General features: G+C 38.3%; 1 protein-coding gene and 1 long non-coding RNA gene across 2 annotated transcripts in view; one reads left to right on the forward strand and one right to left on the reverse strand.

The window, feature by feature from the left end:
- Positions 1 to 18,949, forward strand: part of myo1d (myosin 1D) — a 98,220-nt gene that overhangs the window by 63,456 nt on the left and 15,815 nt on the right. Inside the window, exon 21 of the mRNA XM_011488384.4 lies at positions 6,373 to 6,527. Coding sequence (XP_011486686.1) covers positions 6,373 to 6,527 — 155 coding nt within the window. The remainder of the gene's footprint in view (positions 1 to 6,372; positions 6,528 to 18,949) is intronic.
- LOC144987976 (uncharacterized) lies at positions 8,666 to 9,668 on the reverse strand. The gene is made up of 2 exons (XR_013651661.1): positions 9,532 to 9,668; positions 8,666 to 9,356 (listed from the first exon to the last, which is right to left on the reverse strand). It is a non-coding gene; the product is annotated as an uncharacterized LOC144987976 (long non-coding RNA).

Consider the following 18,949-nt stretch of genomic DNA (forward strand, 5'->3'; position numbering starts at 1 on the left):
ATTGATTCACTGAAATTATTGTGATTTTAAAGATTTTGAAAGTGTAAAAAAACTGCTGACGCCATAAAGATCCCTTTGTTTTAGTCCTTTTAAAATGCATGAATTTGTTTTGTGCACTAGTATTTTCTGTTACTGTACGTCTAAACCTCAAGTGCAATGAATGTCTCTAACATTAGACTGTTTTTAAAGTCATTTTAATCAGATTTCTTTTTCCGTAAACTAGACGAGAGCATCTGTTTCCACCATGACTCAATACCTCTCGTTCGGTGCATTTGGGAATCGAGTGACTCCACTCCACCCACACCGTCCATCATTTCAAATGAGCAGGTGGCTTTGAAAATGCAGCTTGCTTTTATCCCGGAAATGGATTTGGACTGCGATGGGAGGAGGCTTGTTCTCCTCTAATCTGGATCTGTGACTTCACAAAATTCTATCACTGCTAGCAGTCTAGTGTGTCTTTAAACAAGTTTGTCAAGTGAGGAAAATAGATTTTTTTTTTGTCTTATAGAAAGGGGGGGGGGGGGGGGGGTCACAAAGCCAGAATCAGGGCTCATTTAAAGTTTTGTTTTTTTCCTAAAAATATTTATAAAGATTTTTATATTTGGATTTCCTAAAAACTGCCTCTGCATGTTCTCTTTGCAATCCTTTGTTACTGCACACACTGAGGATGATTATGTCCCTACAGAGGTAGGTGGATTGGTCAGGCTGAAAAAGTGCAGACGTGGGTGGAAGGTGGGCGAGCTGGAATAAAGCTGTAGGCTTAGAGCCAAAGCAGCGTGACATGAAAATATTGATCAGAGGAGGTCAAACCTAGGGGAAAGCAGTTACCTCATTGCTGATGAGCGCCGATATGCTAACGGCACAGCATCCCCTGTACTGCCTGCAGTGCTGCTCCTGCAGGACAACTTAAAGAGAATAAACAGGCTGCTAGATGGGCTGTGAAGTTGTGTGGAGCCTAAAACTGCCTCCTGAAAGATTTACATGCCAATTAATTCTAGTGCAATAAACTTTGGATCTCTACATTTTCGTATTTTATTTGAATTATCCAAATAATAGCTGCCTTTTGAATTAAGTACATTGTTTTTATTTATTTTTTTCACAACTTTCCTAACTTTTTTAGGCTTCTTTTTTTTTCCTACTCCAATCTCAGATCTCCATCGAATACCGACTTTCCCTTTTTCTCCTCTCTCTGCTGCCGCTTCCATCTTCCCATTGTTGTCATGCCAACTTCCCCTAAGGTAGTGTTGTCATGGATACAAAGCAGCAGGGCAGATCAGCTGATGTCTCATGGTGTTTAAAAAAGAGCAAAAATGTGTCTTCCGTTTAGACGTTTTTCCTTTCTGTACCCTTTAAGCTTTCCCTTCTTTTTCTTTATGCAGTCTTTCCTTTTTTTTGCTCGTTCATCAAATAATAATTTTACAATTTTCAACTAAAACCTACAACTGCAGACATAAAATCATGTAAATGAGTACTTCTAAACAAGTGGCTTAAAGAAAGTATTTAACACATTTCTGAGCAGCAGTTGGGCATCATTTACATAAAGAAACGCATTCACTGTAGAATAAGATGCAGCGGTCTGGCTTCTTTGTATCCAAACACACGACTTGCTGCCTCACTGCATGAGGGCCATGTTGCTGCACATCGTTCCCCATTAAATCAGAATTGGTTAACAACAGAGCCCCCTTTCACTGCCTTTGTGTTTCCCTTCTCTTTACCGCTGGAATGTGTTACATTATTAATGGAGGTTAAATGAGAAGAAATCTCTTTAGTTTATGGCCTTTGATCAGAACTCCCAACATGAAAAAAGCCTGGCTTGTTACATTTTGTAGACATTCTGCAGGATTTTCTTTCCTATTTTTATTTGAAAATTATGCTGCAATCAAACAGTTTTGTTCTGATGGTACAGTTGAACTCAAATGGCCGTGAAAAGTTTCATTCAGGATCCCTGCAACTGATGAACCAACTGAAAAAATAACAAACTTCTTGCTTACTAGAAAAAATGATTTAAATAATTTAACAATTTTATGGTTTCTTATTCCTCCAGGGATGAGAAATTTAAAGTTGTAAATCTTCTAACACATTGCGTGTTATATTTTAGGCCCATAAACAAATGTTTTAGAACAGATGGAATGGAATAGAATGTATTGATTATAGGGGAAATTACCTCACAGACTCTAAGAAAAGCTTAAAAAGAAGGTTAAACATTAAAATTGGATGGTAAGCAATTGTTTTGTGAGGTATCTTGAGCAAAAACAACACCTGTATACGGAAAAGAGCTGGAAAAAAGTTTTTTTAGTGGCTGCTGATTAGAAAAAAAAGGCTAAACGCAACTTGATCTTAAATTTAGGTAAATCATAAAAACGTATAAATACGGGTGACAAGTGTTTGTCTTTGTTTTGTTTTTTTACCCCACATTTTTTTACCCTTGTTGGAAGCTAGTTTCACTTGAGTAAAGCCTGACAAGCCTGCAGTCTGGGAGAAGAGTCTCCCTAAAGATTTCTATAAGGGTCTAAAAATTAAAAAAATCTGCTGCTGTCTGTGTATGAATAAAAAAAAGTGTATTCATTTTGAGAAGAAAGACTAGTGAAAAGAGCAGAAATGGGATCTCTTACCAAAGAGACAGTCTCCTAGAACTTTATTGTTAAAAAAAATGTGGGCATCACCAACTGTAATGTTGTCTGTAAACAGAAGGGATTCAAGTCCAGAACTTGAGGAACACCATGACTAAGTTTGGGCTAGCCAATTGTCAGTGTTTTTGTATCAAAATGGTTAACACAACATTAACACACAGGTTGTCACATCAGCATAGTGACCTGCCTCTCATGTATAACAGAAAAAAAAGATGGTTCTTCACTGTGCTCCTCATCAGATAGGCCTTTATGCTCATAGATGTGGAGAAGATCCAACATGAAGCCAACATTTCACTGGAATCACCACATGCAGTTTGATTGTTACGTAAGAACAATCTCACAGTCACTGTGAGGAAAGCCTGTAGTTATCAGAGCTAATGAAGCCTGTAGATAAGACCTAACATTACAACTGCACTGAAAGCTGTGACAGATTTGTGACAGATTGATGAACACAAAGATGCCTCCAGCAGATCTTTCAAATCATGCAGAATTTGTGAATTGGAACCAAAAAAAAAAAAAGAAATGTTGGAAATGCTGCCACCCAGTTCATCAGGGTACAAATTTGTTTCAGTCAGTTAGGCTGTTGATATAAATGTAAATGCATGTTTTCTGGTGATTAACTAAGCCACAGGAAGATGAAGGGTGTCTGTGGGGCTCTTCTGGTGGGGAACGCATCAAACAAGGCTCTTCTTACAGATCATCACATTAGATGTCAAACTGTTTTGTCCAAAGTGCCTGTTCCTCACATTTCATTTTTATCTAATTACTAAGGAAGAGAAAGGATCAAGTGGGTGATGTCAGTGACAAACGAAAATATGGCCTTACAAGAGACATGAGAGAAGATAAGAAAGACTTAAAATCTAAAGCTGTTCTAAAGGACTTCTGCTTATCCTTATCATTTTTTATGTAAGCACTTGAAAAGCAAGTTCTGTCCTTTACAATTGAAAATGATAAATTTTACATTAAATCTGTCAAAAGTACAATTTTCAATGTCATAATGAAACACTTTGCTCTTTTTTTTTAAATCCTCAAAGGTCAAAGTTTGTTCGTTTCTTCCCACAAACTCAAAATTTAGGAAGAATACCACATTTCCATAAAGATACATGTTCTTCAAATTGAAAACAAAAAGGTGACTGTATTTTTGTTTCATGGCTTCCTCCCACAAATCAAAAACATGTCATGCATCAATTGATGATTCTAAATTGCCCCCTAGGTGTGAATGTGAGTGTGGTTGTCCCTGTGTGACCCTAAGTTGAACTGGCGATCAGACCAGGGTAAACCCTGCCCTCACCGAACAGTAGCTGGGCTGGGCTGTGCCCCTTCATGACCCCCAACAGGAATTGGTGGGTGTAGAAGATGAGATGAGATATGCAGATGTCAGGTTAATGCTGACCTGGCTAATGTAAGGGGTTAACTAGTAGAGAGGTTAGTTTGGATGCTTGCAAATTGTTTCAATTATCAGTTGAAAATTGTTTGCTCAGCGTGGGGAACAGTAGCATTATAATTTTGAATGTGGAAATTGCTATAGTGGGTTTGCAAAGTCTTATTGGAAATGGCATCTTGTGAGTTAAGAAAAGTTGACCTTTTTAGTAAAAATGTGAATGTAAGTCAATCAGACCTTTAGCAGGGGATCGGATTATGGATAGGAAGGTTTTTTTGTTAGGTTTTGATTTTCTTGGGAGATGTGTTAGAAGTTTTAATTCTGTAGTAAATGCATAACACACATGCACCCCCGGCCAGTGGGGAGGACTGTCTCAGAGATGTAGCGTGAATTTACAGTATGTTCATGTTGAATGTAACGTCTAAACACATGTCCACCAGGTAGTGTTTAAGGTTTTCATTTTTATGATAATGCAGTAATTTATGATGAGTAAAGACTATCTATCCTCATGGGATCAATTGGAATAAACTTCATTTCAAGGGTCTAGAATCTTTGTGATAAATGGGATTATGGCAATCTAAAAAATGTTGAGATTATGAATTTTGGTGCAGCACTCAAAACGACTTTGGTTGTGAATTCCTTTTTTATAAATTCATGTACTGAAGTTGGTATTTTTAAACTTTTTCGTTAAAAAAGTAATACATTTTTCTCATTTTTGTCTGAGATATCAAGTATGATCATTTGTGGGTTTTTAAATAAATGGGAAATATGCTATATTTCACAAGAACAGGCAGATGGCTGTTTCCAATTGCAGCAGGTTTATTAGCTCAGCTAAAAGTCCACAAAACTAAATCAGGGTTAGGCAAGCAGGGGTCAGTCAAGAGCATGGGTGCATCAAAGAAACAACAGGAATAGTCAGGATCCAGACAAGAGTCAGGGCAGGCGGCAGGCAAACAGAGTCAGAGACGAAACAGGGTCAGGAAATCAGATGATCAGATTTGGATATGCCCGAGAAGAGACAGGGTAGTCAGGATCCAGGCAAACAGGGTCAGGAAACAGAAAATCAGCACCAGATACAGCGCTTGGTAATGAAGGGAGAATGACACAAACAATACTTTGCACTGAGTGAGGCTCAGTACAGTGCTTAAGTATGCTGTGGTTGATTGGGTGAATGAGAGTGAGGTGTGCAGCATCCAGGAACTATGCGCTGGGGTTGCTGGGAGGTGAAGTTTGGTTAGAACTCTGTAAATGGCTCCTGCTGGTGACCAGAGTGGGAGACAGAGCTCTGATTTCTGACACTGTAAATACTTTTTGTAAATAAATACATAACTTAGAGGGGGCTTAATGATTTAACAAATTGATATCATTGTATTACAGCAGTGTTTTTCAACCAGTGTGCCGCGGCACACTACTGTGCCGTGGGAGATGGTCAAGTGTGCCGTGGGAAATTGCCCTCATTAACTGATCAAAAACCTTTCCCATCTCCAGGATTCAGCTCTGTGTTCATCCAAACAGGCCCTGATAAAACACTGAGGAGTTAGGAATATAAAAGATCGTAAAATACTTTTTCTTTGCGTTTATTTTATTTTATTAAAGACATTTTAATAAGAATGACGCGATTCAGCTGCACCTTCGGCTGTATTTGGGAAAAGTCCCGTCCCTTTGACTGTCTCCACCAATCATTCTTGAGGGGCTTAATCACATGTCATCAGTCTGACCAATCAGAAGTGCTTAAAGTCTTCACTTCCTTGTCCCGATTTAGCTCGTAAAGTCGCTCAGTTCTAACAAAAATACCAGCTAAAGCTCGTCTTTAGCGGTGTAGCTTTCCACAGAATCCGGTATCAGACCGTGGAACAAGTGAACAAAACAATGAAGCTCCGAAAAGCGATCTTCGGCCGTTTTATGCACTACATCTCCCATGATGCATTGGGTTGTGAGAGTGACAGCGCATAATGAGATCTGTTGTTAAACGTCTTGAAACCAACGAACACACATCATACTGTTTTTAAATCTTCTAACTTAACTTTTATTGCATCTTTTAGAAAAAAACAGCTGCAGTTTCCAGCTTTTTCTGTAACAATTATCTCAAAAATGCATGTGAGATTGTGGAGGGGCTGTATATCAATGCAGACTATGAGTTTCTCCTTTTTTTTGGATACTGGTGTGCCGCGGGATTTTTTTTAAGGCTAAAGTGTGCCGTGGCTCAGAAAAGGTTGAAAAACGCTGTATTACAGAGCTCGGATTTTGGTTTATTTGGTGTCGAAATGAAAACAAAGTGTGTGCTTCTTTACATTTTATCTTTGCACATGCTCATTTTTTTGTCATGTGTGCACATCTGACTGTCTCCTCTGTGCACTCCAGGTGACTGGGGTGAGCGTGTCTCCAGGCAAAGACCAGCTGGTGGTGTTCCACACCAAGGACAGCCGCGACCTGGTGGTGTGCCTGCAGGGCATGGTGCCAGCCAACGAGAGCCGCATCGGGGAATTGGTGGGCACTCTGCTCAGCCACTTCAAGAGGTAGACTTGAGGAGAATGGGGAGATGTTGGTTGTTGGTACAGGTAGACTCATAAGAAAAATACTCTGGGTCACCCGAGGTGAAGACAGCTTCAGATCCTCCGTGTGGTGTGCAGTGACAAACACTCTAACATCAAGCATATTGTCCCCATTTAAACCGTTTTTTAAGTCGATTTGCAGCATGATTGCATGATCTATTTAAACTGATAACATTTTGAGGTAACTTCCCAATTGAATTAGGACAAAATCATGTTGAGACTGTAGTTTAGTCAATATGAGACTGGGGCAGATTGAGGACACTGTCCTGGTTTGGACTGCTGCTCTAAGAACAAAACTGCCACGATGTTGCCAGCTCAGCTTCATTTAACATCCGCTGCTGGAAAAAGACAAAATAAAAATGTGGTCCTTGTAGTCAGTGACTGCTGCTGTGGGCCATAATAATGGCATTTTCAAAAAAAATTGGATACACCTCCAAATAATCTTTGGGAAATGTTGATCTTGATGTTTTTTTATTAACAGGTGCAGAATTTCAGCTAAAATTAACAGTAACTGACACATTTTTCTTTTTTATATTTCTAACCAAAACTAAGCAAAGTAAAAGCAAATGTAGTCCAAGTTTTTTTATAATTTTACATAATAGTCAGTATTAGTTTTTTAAAGATTTTTCAGATTATGTGCTTTTAAAATGTTGGGTGAAAAGTCTGGAAGTCAGAATTTCTGAGTTACAGCTGACCTTTCAGTTTCAGGTCACATCAGTGTAGTCCTTTCAAAAACCTGACCTTTTGTCCCAACTTCAACCCAGAGCATCTGATTTAACTCATTAGCTTTGATTTCACACACGGCCAAAATACGCGAAGGCAGTGGTATTTTATGAGGTGCCGTGTAGGACATTATTCAGAATTAGCATTCATAAACACATGTGAAATCTCTCACACACACTAGTGAAATGCTTGTATACATACAACTGAAAATGTATTCATTCACATACACATGTGAAATCTCTCACATACACATGTGAAATGCTCTCACACACACTACTGAAAATGCTTTCACATACACATGTGAAATGCTCTCACACACACTACTGAAAATGCTCTCACACACACTACTGAAAATGCTCTCACATACACATGTGAAATGCTCTCACACACACTACTGAAAATGCTCTCACATACACATGTGAAAATGCTCTCACACACACTATCCAATATGCTCTCACATACACATGTGAAAATTTCAATAGAAACGGAAGGCATTTCAGTAGAAACGTTTTTTTTTGTTACTTTATTGTTAGAAACGAAGTTGGTCGACTGAAGGCATTTCAGTGGAAATGAACCTGTGTCCGAATTCCTGCCCTGATCCCTAACTACTAAAACCCTATATAGTGCAGAACTACATATAGTTCTCTGAATTTAAAAGCAATTCAGACACCCGTGCTCAGTACTTTTTTCTTTTGGGTGTTGTTCATAACGCGCTTGACACGGAAACAAAGTGGCGCATTACCGCCACCACCTGGTCTGGAGGCGAACTACTCCTATTTAACGCGGAGAATGACACTTATTTGTCAGAGTAAAAACATAATAAATATGAACATTTTACAAAGACTATTTATGAATCTGCTGTGTTCTGATCATGGAAAACGTGACTGATTTATAAATAATTAAATTACAAACACTTTGGTGTTGATTTAATGTATTTGTTCATAAATAAACCCCCGAGTTATTTTTTCATGCCAATATTTATTTTGTTTTTGTGCCGCTGAACGATTAACGGGCTCTTGCAAGGAGGCATTTTTTTCTGTAGTTTTCTTACACCTTACTGAAAATGGCTTTGAAAATGAATCTGTCCGTGTTCCTGGCAATAATTCAACCGTTTTTCGTGAGATCAAACTGAAAACGAGCAGATATGCAGCATCACAGGACGGCAAGGACAAGCAGACATCTCAGAAGATTTCCTCTGGATGCCCTGACCAGACAGAATAACTTGTGAGTTAAACTTAAAGCTTTTTTTTTAGTTAAACTTAAACTTTAACTTAAACTTTGTTACTAATCATGCTCAAGGTTACACAGTCTGCTGGGTAAGAGTTTAACATTCTTTTTCAAGTGAGTTGTGTAGTCCAATTACATGAAACACTTGTGAGTTCAAAGTTTAGAATTTTTTATTCAGAGTCAAACCATATCACTTGTTTTAAACAAAAACAAAACAAAAACTTTCATTTTTAAAAGTTTAAATGAAAATCCAAAAACCCAGCCAAATAAAAACCACGAGATTTTCCAGAATTAATAAATACTTCATAATCTAAAATGTAAGACATCAAAATAAATAGAAACATTAAAAAAATGTGATTTAATTTCCTCAATGAAATAATTAATGTTGCATTTTCCAGGGTCTTCCACGTCTCTACTGCTTTACCAACACAAAGGTGTCTGTCCTGGCCCTTTACGCTGACGGTCAGTCCGACACAAGACTGGATTTTCGGTTGACCCGCAGGACCATCGAGCATCTGGGTCGATGGTCCTGAAGCATCAGCTTCGGGTTCCTCACACTCTGGGGGGTCACAGGAGACTGACGTCCTGGTGTTTCTTTTCTGGCTGGCGTGTGGCACATCTTACAGTGTGGTAGCCAGAGTCTTTGACATGACACGGTCCACCGTGAGCGATGTTGTCCACAGGACGGCAGACCGCATCCTCCAGCTGATGAGCAGGGTCACCCAGCTTCCCAGTGGGAATGAACTACCATAAGTCGCCTCTGGATTTTAGCAGCTCGCTTGGTCTTTCTCCTTCCAAAGGGTCACAAGGAGCATTGATGGCTGCCACATAAGAATAAAGGCCCTAAAAGAAAATGCAGCTTGTTATTTTAACAGGAAGCTTTTTTATTCCATTAAAATGCATGCTGTATGTGACTCTAATGCCAAATTTATAGATATTTTTGTTGGGAATCCAGGATCAATCCATGATTCACGGGTTCTACGTAAAAGCCCAATTTATGTAAATCAAACAAACCCACCTGAAGGATCCTTTTGGGTGATGGTGGGTATCCCTGCATTGCACATCCCATCATGCTGCTGACACCCTACAGGGAACCCATGAGGAATGCCATTGAGGCAGTTACAACCAGAACCACTCCAGAACACGCTCTGTTGTGAAGAGAGCATTTGGCATGATAAAGATGAGGAGGAGAGCAATATTTCTGGGGGCACTGGAAGTAAAACCAACCTTTGCAATGAAAATCATTGCCTGCAGTTCAATTCTGCACATTCTGTGCATCAGCAAAGGCGACTGCTTAGCCACAGATGTTGAGCCACAGCAGGAACATGCAGGACGAGCAGAGTCACGTCCGTCTGCAAGGACAAATCTTTGCTTTCCTTTCAGCTCCAACTGTGACACACATGACTCTAGAAGACCAGGATTATTGTTAACATGTATAAAAATAAATATTAACATATAAAACGAAATTCTAAATATGTACATCTGATATTTATATGAAAATCCTTTTAAGATTGATAAAAATAGCTCAGATTTAAATAATACATGTAAATTATTCATTTTTGTTCATACATTTATTAAACAAATTGGAAAAACAATGGCTGCATTACATTTAGAACAATAATTTCAACTCAAGTAAACTTAACAGACTCTCCTGTCGCTGTTCCTCCCTTCTAGCCCTTTCCTCCTCTCTCTTCTGGGTCTTTAACATAAACCTTTAACCCAGTACGACAACGATTAACCGTTTATTAAAATGAAGTCAAATCTGATCATATGTCTCTACCCATCTGGCACGAGCTAGCTTGAAAACAAACAGGCTATCTTTCTCCATCCGCAAATGGATCGGATTTTCCTCATCCTCGTCTGTCCCTACATATATGAACAAATTTAAAACATGTGTTAATAACTTGTGACTACGGTTAGAAGTCACTGCTTTTTGATGTAATATCTAGCGTTTGTTTTTAGCCTTCGGCGCTAATTCGCGTTAGCGTTAGCTTTAGCATTACTGAAATTGATGAGCTTCAAAACAATCTAGGTTGTTGATTGAGGAATATAACATATTAAACACATCATCTTAAGTATTTACAAATATATTTTACAACAGATACTGGATATTTTTTAATATACTTACACGTTTAGGTGGTTTTCCTTGCGCAACCGGCTGCCATTTTCGAATGATTCAGACGAATGATTATCTCGCGATAATCAGCCAACTTCCGTTTCTACTGAAATGCCTTCCGTTTCTGTCGAAAATTTCAGTAGTGTATGTGAGAGCATTTTGGATAGTGTATGTGAGAGCATTTTCACATGTGTATGTGAGAGGATTTTCACATGTGTATGTGAGAGGATTTTCACATGTGTATGTGAGAGCATTTTCACATGTGTATGTGAGAGGATTTTCACATGTGTATGTGAGAGCATTTTCACATGTGTATGTGAGAGGATTTTCACATGTGTATGTGAGAGGATTTTCACATGTGTATGTGAGAGCATTTTCACATGTGTATGTGAGAGGATTTTCACATGGGTATGTGAGAGGATTTTCAGTAGTGTATGTAAGAGCATTTTCACATGTGTATGTGAGAGCATTTTCAGTAGTGTATGTGAGAGCATTTTCAGTAGTGTATGTGAGAGCATTTTCAGTAGTGTATGTGAGAGCATTTTCAGTAGTGTGTGTGAGAGCATTTTCAGTAGTGTATGTGAGAGCATTTTCAGTAGTGTATGTGAGAGCATTTTCAGTAGTGTGTGTAAGAGCATTTTCACATGTGTATGCGAGAGATTTCACATGTGTATGTGAGAGATTTCACATGTGTATGTGAATGAATACATTTTCAGTTGTATGTATACAAGCATTTCACTAGTGTGTGTGAGAGATTTCATATGTGTTTGTGAATGCTAATTCTGAATTATGTCCTACACGGCACCTCATAGTATTTCCACCCTCTCCTTTTTATATCCTGTAAATTTGACCTGTAAGCCCGGTGAGATTTTATCTAACTTGTGTTGAATGTGTTGAAATGCCACCTTGGTGAGATAAGAAAAAACAGCACTGCTGCATATCTTTCCTGTGTGGTTTGATTGATATTAAAAGACATTTAAAAGACATTAGGCTAGAAATATACAGGCAAAACCAGACATCTAAGAGGGAGGTTTAGAATTTTTAAAATTGTTTTTTTTTTATCATCTCTTCTAAAGCTCAGTCAAAAGTGGATTTCCAACAATCACACAGCTAAAACACACACACAAACCCACACCCACACACACACACATATATATATATATATATATATATATATATATATATATATATATATATATATATATATATAAAAATCTTCAATTGCAAATACACCTTTTGTTTTATTTCTAATACTCTATGAATGTTTGAACTTTGAGAGAGGAGAAGAGAGAAAAGTAAAAAAGAAAGTTCATGTCTGTCTGAGAAAAGTGTATAAAGAGTGTAGTGAGGGGTTTTACATCCTTAAAACATTGATAATTATTGTAAAAGATAAATAAGCCTAATTACCGGATTTCTATTTTTGCAGGTTTGTTTTTTTTCTAGAACGGAACTCCCAAAATAAACAAGGGAACACTGTACATCATTTGAAGTTTATATATATATATAGAGATAGATAGATAGTTTACCTTCAATATTACAACCACATCTTTGTCCTATCATGAATTTTTAGAACACTTTTGTTTTTCCATTTGACCTTCGTAGTTGTAATGTCACTAAAAGAAACGAGAAGTGGTTTTTTTTTGTTATGTTAGTTGATTTGGGTTATATGACTTTTTTACATTTATATTTAACATTTTTACAAATCTCTACATCTGTGGACTTAAAGCGTCTGTGGAAGTCAAAAAAAAGTCTTAAAGCTCCTTATGTCCTGCAGACAGAGAAAATGGCTTACAAGGAGCAATCAAAGTCACCTTGTAAAGACTGGCTTAAGAGTTTACCAATTGCACCTGTCCTGCTGTGATCATAATTTTCCTATGGTAGATTATGTTCTCGATTGAATGAATCCGCCATAAAAGTTGGCTGATGTTCAACAGTCTTTGTGGGGGTTGTCCCAGTAGCTTTTCCCATGACTGAGAGTGAGCCGGTCCATCATTGTCATTCTGTGATGGTATCTCATCTTATTAAAGAGCCTTTTTCTCTGTAGGTGTCTGCCTGAGCGAGGCCTCCTATGGGCCTGTTGTAATGACCCTCCATGTGCTTCACAGTCAGACTCATCCATCACTGCGAAACACTGCTTCAGCTCAGGGCTCGTTGACATGTGGAAAGACATCAGTTTGTGTTTCAGTCTTCACTGACCTGGAAAAGAGCCTCCAACAAATCTTATTTGAGTTGCAAGTTGTGAAGCAATTAAAAGATGACATTTTTGAAACAAAAAAGAAAGAATGAATATTAGTTTAAGATCAGTGTTTGGACACATTTTTGTCATAAATGTGTTCATTTTATCCTACAAAGGATAAACCAAATCCAACTAAATGTTTTTCTAATGTTTCATAAATCCAGAACTAAAAGTACCAGTATAAACCCATCTCTCTGCCTTTATTTGTAGTGAAATGAACTTTTCTTGTAGATGATTGAAACAATAAAATGATGATGTGGTATTTAAAGGGTTAAAATCACCCTGAGGATATATCCTCCCCGTCTGCTGTTATAGTTCACCACAGACGTGCTTTTATCCTTTATTTGTCCTTCAGCGTGCTGAGCTTTGCACAAAGGCAGCAGGCAGAGAGGGACAGCGTGCAGCAGCAGCAGGTTAGCTCCTCTTTATCCTCCTCTTAGTGACAGGGAGGCCAAACTAGCTGCTCCTGGGAATAATCCACCATCTAAAATTCTATTCTCAGTGATTTCATCTACTGTTCATAGTTAACTATCTGACATAAATCTGAAATGCATTTATGTATTGGAAACACATGAGATTTTAAACTTCAGTTGCAGAAACTGGAGTGACTCAGATTTCTGCAGCACACTCAAAAGAGGATCACTCTCTTCTCAATTTTGACGCACCATTGTCTGGAGAAATCCAGAAATAGTTCTTTCTTGTTTTGCATAAAAATGGAATCGGAATTAGATTCCCTTGGTCCCTCCTCCCCCTTCCTCATTTTCGTCTCCCCCTCCTTCTTTTTTTTGATTATATTCCCTTTGTACTCGCCTCAGTCTCCCATAAAGCTCGTCTTCCCTCCTGGTTCTCCCGCTTCCTCCTTTCCGAGGAGAAGGAGATGAAATATTTAAGGCTGTGCCGCTGCTCAGTCCTATATTTAGATGAGATGCAGCCAACTCATTTCTCCTTTCTTTCTCTAGTGTGTTCATGTCTGTTGACTGACTCAGAAGCAAACGTTCCTGCATCATGGGGATTAGAACCCCCCACCGTGCACATGTCACACATGAACCTCAAGACTTTACTGCATATACAAGCTTATTTTGTTTTAGTGAACGAATACTGTTAAACTAATGCAAAGTGCGACTATATTCTTCAGCAGCAAAATTTAAAGTGACATCAAGTTCTAGAAGGTGGCATTGAACTACCCATAATGCAGAGAAAATGTTTTTTTTTTTATTCCAATACACCTTTTCAAAGCAAAATATTAGTAATAATAGTGCTGCTGCTTTTGGTGTAGCAATAATCACATTTCAACACTTCTGCTGTCTATTCTTCACAATAGCTTGGAGGCACTTGTATTTTCTCCAAACAGAAAAGCTTCAGTGCTTAGAAGTGTTTGATTCTTTAAATGAAACGCTCACTCCCAGGATTTCAACTACATTTCTCGAGGATTAAGGTCAGAACTTTGAATAAATCGTTCCTTAATCCAAGACACTGATTTCTTTTTATCATTTCCACCTACAGCCACTGCTCCTTTGTTGCACTCTTTATTTTCACTTAAAACAAATACTTACAAAAGCTTTTTTACCTTAGTGTAAGGATGCTAATGCAATTCCCAGATGGGATTTGACTCTGATCCCTAAATTTAGAGTTTCTCTTGATTGGAATCCCACTCCGATCATCTTTTGATCTATTTTCTTAGTAGACTTTTAATCATGATTAAGCAGTTTTTAGCCAAAATCAAACAATCTGTCGTTGCCACACTAGTTGTTTAGAAATTTGCCACTGACGAGTAACCCCGCCCCTCCTTCCCTCCTCACTTCTGAGAGCTCTCTGTTCACACTCCCTCCCACTCTGGTTACACTCTCTACCCCAAGCTAACATTAGCGTGCAACAAAAAGGGCGGAAAGTATTGATGCTATTCAGCCATACGGTTTGGAGCCAGATAAGGTAAACGAAGACGTATATAAAACCAGTGGTCGGCAAGTGGATGCATCAAAAGAATAAAGCGGAGCAGGGAGCTTGGGGTGAGCCCAACATATTTCTTACGTCATAAATACAACCTTGAATCTTAATTTTCTTTATGTATATGTCCTCCATCATGAGAAAAACGGCACAAGAATGTGTTAAAAACACCAAAAATACTCTCTTCATCAGAGTGGATCTTTTAAGCGTTTCCATTTACCTTGAACATCGTAGCATTTTTAATTAACTGACTTTTATCCTGGAAGCGTTGCCTTAAACAGTATTGATGCTCACACAGTGACCTTAAAAGTTGTTTTAAAATAACGAAAGCCCACTTTACTGCATGGTTACTGAAATTTTTGCATCAAAGATAGAAAATGACTTTGCCATTTGAGAATCACAAGCATCTTTTTTTCTGTAACAGATTTGAAAACGTGGACTATTGGTTTTGTTTTGATTGCTTGTTTTGACGTGGCTCATTGTCACCTGAGGCAACTAGAAAAACAGTTTCACATCATTAAGGAATCCAATCAAAGACCTGTAAAACGCTGATTAAGATTGAGGGGTTTCCTTTTAAGGCTTCATTATCCTTTATCTGATGCTGCGAAGATAAACAACCAAGCCCACTAAGGATTTCCAAAGACTTAAGCTCACTCCTCTTTGTCCTATGGCTTTCTTCCTGCAGACAGCCACTTACAGAAATACCCTTTTAGCTCTTGGTTCTTACTGGGGGAAAGCTGAAAGTTTGAAAAGTCAGCGTTCAAAAGTGTCACTCTTTCTTAAAGCAGCAGATGTGGAATGTTTTGACAGGTGAGCTCTGCATCTGACTGTGCTGTTCAAAATCACACAGCTTTGTAGTGTTGTGCTGCATGTGCCATTCACAGCTTAATAGAAGATTTCTGTACGACAAACAACTCTGGTTCATTCCTGCAGCCCTGATGTCATTCTGTGAAGTGTGAAAAGTTAGATACAACAGCAGCATCTCTTTTTTCAGAGTGTTTATGTTCAGATTATTGTCTGCTGTTCTGAAGCGTTAAAAACATTTTAATAACCAAAATGGACTGTTTTTCTCTAAAAACAGAACTGGCACAAATGCAAAAAATGAAATGCAAAAAGCTAATTATTTCAGGATTATTGCATTGAGACTATAAATGAAAAAATTCAAATATTCTATTTAAAATATTTAACTTGCAGAATTTTACAAAAAGTTTTTTTTAAGATGAAACAAAAATGTCAATTTTTTAAATGGGATGATTCTTTTTTGTAAATTTTTACTACATTTAGCAATCATTTTTATCATAATTTGGTCGTGTATTAAGTGAAAATAACCTTGTTTAATTTAGGATCAAATAAAACTTTACAGGAAAAATTTAAGGGTATCTGTGTTCAGGAGAAATTCAAAGACCAACAGTTCAGCAGAACTGCATCTTCCCTTTTATTAATTTTTTGCTCCTCTCTAACCTTATAACCTTCTGTCAATTATTTCTCTCATAACTATTTTTCCACTTCCCTCCCTGGCCAGTGTGAGTCAGCAGCGATGAGCAGCCTTTCAGTCATCTGTCCGAGGGTTCGCCCTCCCAGAAGACATCAACATTTACCCTCCCTGCTGTCAGCATGTGGCACTGAAGCACAGCTTGTTATGAGCCCCAGATTAGAGGACAGAGAAGTAGAGTTTATGTGGAGGGAGGGGAGGATTAGACAGAAGAAAATACCTGTAAACTATATAAAACTGATCCTATTGTTGCAGTAATTCTGATCTAGAGTTTGATGTAGAAATGCATTGATCGGTCAGCCAGACATCAGATCAGAGGATTTTCCTTGTGACCTGCTGAGCCGCGTCATATTCTAATTGATCTAAATAGTTTTTGATCCTCTGCTTATAGCCTGCTGTAAATTTTCTATTTGCAGTTTATCTTGAACTATCCTTCCTAAGAGCATTTCTTTTGTAAAAAAAAAATAAAAATAAAAAATACCACCCATAATGTAAATGAGCAGCCATGGGGCAGTCATTCATTCAGAAAATCTATCTCCACTGCACTTTAAAACTTGCATGCCCTTTTCTTTTATTATTAGATAATACTTTGTTATTTTTAACTCATTTTTAAATGTTGCCTTAACATGACCAGTCAAATAAGGTGCTATACATTAAAAGCTCAAACACTCAAACAATGTTTAAAAGATTAAACAAAGAGATAAATATGTTTCCGATACATATAATTGACATTACAACAGCTTCTTCTGTGCTAAAGTATTTCACAGCTCAGAGTGAAAAAGCTTGTTCTCCTCTGAGCTTCTTTGTGGATCTTGATATCTCCAGGGGAAGCGGATGCATTGACCTGAAGCTGCAAGATTGTTTAAAGATGTAAACTGAAATAAAAGGAACAAGTGGTGTTATGTGGCCCACCTTGCGCTGCAGCATTTTGGACCCGCTGGAGACATGAGATGGACTAAAGGGCTAACTTTCTAGTAATCATTGTAGGTATTTGTATATGACAGCAATCTCCCATTCTTAAAATGAATGAAAGCTATGATAAATCTGCTGTTTTTCCTATAGGAATAAAGACTGCAGATTCCTATATTACATCAATACTTTTTACATATACTTTTTAAACCTATTTGCATATGATAAATATTGCTGACATTTATTAAAGCCCCATTTGAAATCCAGTTATTTGTCAGAGCATAAAAACTGCCAAGTGTCAGTCCTTCTGCTGTGTTCCTCCAGAACTGCAGATCTGTGGCTCTGTCCTTCTGACAATGTTTTTTTTTCTGTTACAAAGCCAAGAATTAGTGAGATGATTGAAGCTCAACACACAATCCTGACAGCCTGACAGAACGACATTAAGTGATGGGTTTGAAATCCTGACCGAGATTTAGTGTTGAATCAATGGAAGTGAATTCCAGATTTGCCTTAATCTTTAGTTGGAAGCTAAAAATACTCTCCTCCCTTTTATTAATTTAAGAATATAATTTGCTGCTCAATAAATGTGCCAAATTGCATTTTTTCTTTTAGCTGGAGGTGGCACTAACATCTTCAATAATAGTGACAAAAGGAGGACAAGAGGGAGGGAGGCAAAAAAGAAGTGATAAGGAAAGCAGACAGAGAGGATTGGTCTCTGTCTTCCTCTTCAAGGTCACCTTTTCTGCTGAATCAAATATTTCTCACTGATAAAAAAAAAAGTGGCCTTTCTCTCCTCCTTCCCTCCATTTTCTTCTTTCTTTCCATCACCCTCTCCACTGCAGCTCCTCCCCCTCCCCCTCTTGTTTTTCACTTCACATTCCACCTCTCCTCCTCCTCCTCCTCACCACCCCTCCTCCCTGGCTCACCCTCCTTTCTGGGGCGCTGCGGATGCAGTTTCCATGGCAACCATTGGTTCTATGTTCGTCTGATAAATATATGTGATCCATTAATAACTGCCGGCTGCAGATTAGAACGGCACTTCTCACTCTAAACCGCAGAAGGAGATGGAAGCAGATGATGACCAAATGACAGAAACAACAAAAGCGTGAACAGACAGAACATGATGAAGCATGTTGAAATCCTAAGCTGCGCTTTTCAAATGGTTAAGGCAGCATCCTTCTCTATACTTTATACACAGATGTAGAATATTTAGATACAGTAAAAAAATCAACCAGATAATCATTAATAATTATTGGTGTTAAAACTGTATTGCGGCATTTTAGTAATAATATTTACATTGTTGCTTTATGGTAGTTTTCACTCATTTATAATTCCCAAACTCCAAAGCGCCACTGCAGCTTTAAACTTTTAAAATGACATGAAAGTTTGCAAACTTGCAAACTCTTTGTTCAAATTGGCAACAAAGAGATGCCTAGAAACCTCTCAGAATGACATTTCTGTGAGCCAGAGGGCAGTCTGGTCAGTCTGCTTGGCTCCTTGCTGCAGTCTGTGGGGTGGGGAAAAGCAGCTGAGTGGAGTGACGGGTGGCGAGGGGCCAGGCCGAAGTGTGACGATACGAACGTGTGTGTGCCCCTGCTGACTGCGAAGTCACGCTTCAAAGACGAGGCTCACCGGTGTTGAGATGCGCAGTGCGTCTCAGACATTGAGCATGAATGAAGGGGCTGTTTTTTAGTGGTAGCCAATTTGACCTACTTTTTGGACCGCATAACGCCCTGCTT

The sequence above is a fragment of the Oryzias latipes genome, chromosome 19 (genome assembly GCF_053564925.1).
Source record: "Oryzias latipes strain Hd-rR chromosome 19, Olatipes_Hd-rR_3.1".
Classification (NCBI taxonomy): Eukaryota; Metazoa; Chordata; class Actinopteri; order Beloniformes; family Adrianichthyidae; genus Oryzias; species Oryzias latipes.